This window comes from Sorghum bicolor, chromosome 9, assembly GCF_000003195.3.
Source record: "Sorghum bicolor cultivar BTx623 chromosome 9, Sorghum_bicolor_NCBIv3, whole genome shotgun sequence".
In the NCBI taxonomy this organism is placed as follows: Eukaryota; Viridiplantae; Streptophyta; class Magnoliopsida; order Poales; family Poaceae; genus Sorghum; species Sorghum bicolor.
This window is the reverse complement of record NC_012878.2, coordinates 57,745,637-57,751,472: the sequence shown is the minus strand read 5'-3', so window position 1 is coordinate 57,751,472 and position 5,836 is coordinate 57,745,637. Positions and strand designations below refer to the sequence as shown.

The window sequence follows — 5,836 nt, the reverse complement described above, 5'->3', positions numbered from 1 at the left end:
CTCATAAACCCTTCTGGGTCACACTAAGCAAAAGATTACATTAACTTGAAGCCTGAGAAAGCTATTAGGTGGTGCACGCTTAGATTTGGCTCAACTAAATCTTAAGATGGTTCATCGGATGGTAGCGTCAAGACACCACTGATTTGCTCTATTGTTGAACTGGACAGAATTGGTGGAGACGTTGTTGTAAATAGTCAACTATAGCACCTTTATAACTCCGCTATAGCTTGGTTTATAACTACTGTAACTATAGCTTTTTTTTGTTGTAGCTAAATGTGGTAGGCCGCTATTTAAATAGGTTTGGAGAAACACAAGTCAAAAAACACAACCCCAGGTGTTTATTGCACAACTAGACTCTGGGTCTTCATTTTGGTTTTGTGGATGTTTTTTTTTATTTTGATGGTGTTTTTATTTGTACTGATCTCTTACATGATAGGACCCCCAACACACCAAATATACGCTCGACGTACCCCCTCACTATTTCTCGAAGCTTCAGAAATTGTGAAGTGTACTCTTGTTACCTTGAGGATTTATTATTATCTTGACAAATAATCAAATATGGACCATGAGACATATATGCCAAGGCATTACACAAGAATGCATGACTATGGGGTTGCAGTCATGGAAGTCTCTATTACCTTCTCTCTTTTTTTCTTTGTGGATCTATTGCATGGCAGGATTTTGGGTTGCACGACTCTCAACTAATACTTGCACCTTCTCAGAGTCGACAACAGACTTCAACTGCGTACAGTCCTTCACTGTAGAAACAGGATATCTGTAAAGTACCGCCGATTTGGCGATTTCATTCATGCAACATAGCGCCAACTGCCATGGTTGGACAGATTCTTACAGCACTCTACAATCGAACTATAAGTCTATGACCTAAGAAGGGAAGTTTGTATGCCCCAATAATAGAAGATAATAACTTCATGAGAGCTAACATCCATAAGTAACATGTTTTTAGAAGCGCTCGTTGCAGAGGGGCACTGATGGTGAGTCCCATTAACCATAACATTTCTCTCAATCCTAGGTGCCATGAAGCAATTATGGCATACGCTCTGCTTGACAAAATGAAGTTTCAGGGCCAATCATTTCCACCACCACCGTCCATCCTACATGCCATCAAACTGTCATCATCAAAAGATAGAATTGTTAGGTTGCACCATTTTCAGTTACGCCCCACAAAAGCATAATAAAGACCTAAGCTATCATCCAAAGGATATGAATATTACTACCTCCGATCAAAAATACTTAAATGCATTATACTTTGCATGTCCTCGATACATGTCTTCAAATGTTAATATCTTCAAGATTGTGCTCTTAAAATCCTCCGAACTTACGAGATTTATGTTTTCTAATACAAATCTACACATATAGCTTAGTGTTTTCAAAAAAAAGTTCTTGATGTCTGTAGTTTTTAAGGTTTGATCTCCTAAACAAAAGTAAATGGACAAAAAAACCCTAATCTACCAACTGATATATGGAGTACCTCTAAAGATGATAAAATGTGCTACGAAGTAACCAAGCTTTCATAAAATTGTAATGAAAAAGCAACCGATATTCGGTTCATCAGCATTTTAATTAGTCACAAATTAGTCTATCTACAGATTTCAAATTATCCTTTTTTGAATGTAACGGCAGAAGCTCTGCATTTCAATCCAGACCTACAAATATGGGAGACCTCAAGAATCAGTTGGAAAACTCAAAATCATATTGAACTGTCATGCTAAGCAAAATAGCAAATATTGGTCATCGTACAGAAGTCCTAACTAGAGGTATCGTTTTAAGTTCCTTTTTGTAAGTACAGTTTGCTAGTGATCGGATATCAGAACTACACTTAGGTTTCTAAAGACTAATCCTCTTCAGCACGGTGTACCGTGTACCAGATGCCATACAACATTAAGGGAAGAACGATCAAATAGAATGTGCTGATTAGGTAATACACAATGAATCCTATTGTGAGTCAAGAAAGCTTCTTCATGCAACTTGTATCTATGCCTCGTGACAAGTTCTGAAACAGTGTGGGTGAGCTCTGACACACGAGGCATGTAGAGAACCCTGTTAAGCTATGAGGACAAGAAGCAGTGTCCTAATTGAAATAGAAGTTTACATCAAGAAAATGTAGGTAGTAGAAACAAAAGATGCGAAGTAACAGTTTTGGACAAGGGCTATTTGATGGCAGTATTGCAAGCCGAAATTAAATATTACCGATGATGCAGGTTCACCATTGAGTAAAATCTGTTTCTTTCCATTCTGATCAGAAGATTTCGAACCTTTTGTATCACCCTACAAGATGTTGGAAAAAGTACATAATTCAGTCAATCATCATCGAAAAAGGAAATGAATTACCTACACTCACAAAGATATGCAAAAGATTACCTCTATCTTCAATGCCATCAAGAATAATAAACATTCAATGTTCGTTGTCCATGGTGAAAATAGAAAACAACCCATCAGCATAGGAGAAATGATTCTGTACGGAATAAGTCTGGAGCACAATGCAAGACTATAGGCAAACAAAATGATCACACAAGTACAGGTGACATTGACAGTAAGAAGAGTTATTTAGCTTAGCCCTGGCAAAGTTGAGAATTCATTTATCCAACAATCTAATTGCTAACCCCACAACTTCTCAACCAACACGCATCCAGATGCTTTGTGTTGGAAAACAGGCACACTTGTAGTTGAGTGTGCTCACATTTTTCACCACAAAGTTAATACAGGGTGTAGACTATTGGATTATAAAAAGAACATGCTCTAGACCACATCAGTATCAGTAATTTCCAAGAGGCCTCAATTTCCAACCTACATCAGTATAGTCACTCGATCCTTGCTCGCCTATCAGAGGCTCAAGGAACTACAATTAGATATGCACAATGCTCCGATGACTCCAAAATCCAAATGAACATATAGAGCCTCTAGTTCAATGTCAGGCATCCTAAACACCACATATAGTGCCTTCGCGTTTGAACACAATAATGATGAATACCCAGTAACAGGAGCTGGAGGAAAGGGGGAGGTTTGAATTGAATGATACCTCCCGGTAATTCTTGAGGTAGATCTTGAGGGGCTCAACGTATTCCTCGAAGCCGAGCGTGCCCAAGGACCATATGATGTCGTCGCCGTTGATGGTCTTTCGCCTCTCCTTCATGCACTTGTCACTCGCTCTGCAGAGATGAAAATCACGGACGAGTCCATCAGAGGAACAATTCGGAGCCAGATCAGATCACGGGCGAGGGAAGGGGAGGGGCTCACTCGCTAGTGATGAAGCTGATGAACTCGGAGACGCACTCCTGGATGGACTCCTTGGAGTCCTTGGCGATCTTGCCGTTCTCCGGCACCGCCCGGCGCATGATGCGCCCGATGTTGGCGATCGGCAGGAAGCGGTCCTGCTCCTTCCCCCCGCCGCCGCCGCCGCAGGCGGCCTCCGCTTCCGACATGCCGAGAACCTGGCCGCTGCCACATGGTGGCGCCCATGAGACGAGATCTGAACCCAGACGACGACACGAGAGCGAGCGAGCGAGCGAGAGGGGCTCGGTGTCTGGGAAGTGCGGCAGTCCCCGCAGTGGTTTACCTCTTGGTGGTGGTGATCGATGGTGATGGGAGATGCCGAGATGGACGGAGATGGCGGAGGAGGGGATCAGCGCCGTTGGTTGCGAGGAGGTCGCCTCCGGCCGCCGGATCTGGAGCCGTGTTTCAGGGGGTTTGCCGTTGGTGCTGTGGCGTGGCGATCGAGGATGGTACTGCGCGTGCTTTTGTTTACTTTTTTTTTTCCCTTCTCTTCCGTCCCTTTCCTTCTGGGCTTCCACGAAAACTTTGCTCGGTAAGGCCCATTCGTTCCCGATTGTGTACGTGGACTCAGGCCCACTGACTGATTTCTTTATGGGCCCTACGGAATGGACGACGGGCCGGGCCAGAAAGGGGAATGCAAATGAGCCCATTTTTTGATACTCTAAGAGCAACTCCAGCCCAGCATGCAAATTGGGCCCCCTATTTTATTTCATTTGCATGCTGGGCTGCATACAATAGGGGCCCAAAAATCACTCAACTCCAGCCCAACTACCTATCCAGCATCCCACCCGCGCGCCCCCGTCATCGTCGCGCCCCCGTCACCGCCGCGCTCGCTCAACTCCAGCCCAACGACGCCTCGCTCGCGCGCCGCCGTCACCGCCGCGCCGCGCCGCGCTCACGCACACGCAACCTGCGCACGCGCCCGATGCCGGGGCGTCGGGTCGCGGTGATGCCGGGGCGTCGTGGTGCGGTGGAGCCAGGGCGTCGGGGCACGGTGGAGCCGGCGCGTCGGGGCGCGGTGGAGCCGGGCGTCGGGGCGCGGTGGAGCCGGGCCGTCGGGGGAGAGGGTGGCCGCGGCCGGCGGTGGCGTCGAGGCGTCGGGGGAGAGGGAGGCCGCGTCGGGGCGTGGTGGCCGCGGCCGGCGTCGGAGGAGAGGGAGGCCGCGCGGTGAACGCGGCCGCGTCGGGTCCTATTCTTAGGGGCCTCCGACTACAATCTGAGAGCTCTCCTAAAATGAGGGCCCAAGTAGGAGGCCCACTGGAGTTCTCAAACTCTTAAAATTTGAGATAGGGGCCTGTTTAGGAGGCCCATTGGAGTTGCTCTAACAGAGGGCACGCCTTGATCGCCTTCGGTGTGAACTGTAAAAGTGTGAAGGAAGGAAAAGAAAGGGAAATACCAAGTCCATGGCAGCGAAGGCGGCCGGCGCCGCCAACGCTGTCACCGGACGGCGATGTCGAGACTCGAGAGGGTGCAGGCGCGGGACCAACTAGCTCCTTCATGTTTCCTAGTTTCGCGACAGAGCTCGCTGTCGTACGTCCTCAAGGGTACCGGCACGGTTGGAGAAGACGACGACTTTGCTGTAGCTTTATTTCGAAGGCACAAGGACGCGCGTGAGCAGAGCAAAGTTGGTGGTGGTTGAAAAACGAGAACAACGAGCTACCGCGCTGCAGGTAGCCACGCGTACTACTACCGCTGCAGACTGAAGGAGTGATGATAGTGAGGTGGAGTTCATGGTTGTTGCAGTAGAAAATACAAACTTTTTTGTTCAGGGCTTCAGGCAGGCAGGCAGGCCCAGAATCATGCATACAGGCGAGTGAAGCGACGTCGACGACCAAAGACGACAGCGACCCAATTGAAGTCGATCGGCAAGTCGCGTCGAGGCTCATGCATTCTGTTACCTATCGAGTCACTAGCTAATTCGGCCTAATGAACATGCGTATGCGTATGCGTAGCGTGCATGCAGCCGGTACTACGTACGACAGGTGCCGAGGATTTCATTTCGTCCACCGAACGACGAACCGTGTGCATGCATGCATTTGTGCCATTTGCGTGACGTCGGGTGAGACTGCAGGGCGCCGGCCCGCCATTTATATACACAGATACTACAGTAGCACGCCGTGATAAGAGGCAGACAAATTCTGCATCCATGCATGTTCTGCATGGGGGGCCATGCAAAGCCATCGTGGCATGCAGCTATCCAAATTCCAACCCCGGCCCGGCCGCATCTCCAATCCATCGCCATCGTCATTCGATCCAGTACTAGTGTAGAGTAGACGACCGTCCGCAGCGCGCAGCAGGCTGGTTGCTAGCATAGCAATATAGCATCAACACACGCTCACGCCATGCATGCATGATCGAACTGTATTCATGCCTCTGCCTGGCTGCAGCTGCAGTGCAAGGATCGCATTCACCCCTCACATCAACCACGCCGACGCCGACGCCGACGAGGCAGCAGCCAAAGCAGTAGCGCGTCCAGGGGTGGGGGTGGGGGACAGGAGCACGCACAGTGCGCGCTCACGGGGGGGACCAATGTGGAGCGCGCGTG

General features: G+C 48.7%; 1 protein-coding gene across 2 annotated transcripts; it reads right to left on the bottom strand.

Moving 5' to 3' along the window:
* On the bottom strand, positions 588-3,748 carry LOC8064702 (nuclear transcription factor Y subunit B-4). Of its 2 annotated transcripts, none has more exons than XM_021446908.1 (6): positions 3,575-3,748; positions 3,256-3,449; positions 3,038-3,167; positions 2,380-2,385; positions 2,209-2,286; positions 588-1,127 (listed from the first exon to the last, which is right to left on the bottom strand). In XM_021446908.1, exons 2-6 carry the CDS (start codon positions 3,438-3,440, stop codon positions 1,113-1,115), a joined length of 414 nt encoding a protein of 137 aa, XP_021302583.1. In that variant the 5' UTR covers positions 3,441-3,449; positions 3,575-3,748; the 3' UTR covers positions 588-1,112. The 2 variants fall into 2 exon arrangements, with proteins under 2 accessions (XP_021302583.1, XP_021302582.1); XM_021446907.1 differs by having other exon boundaries at positions 3,256-3,456; positions 3,575-3,747.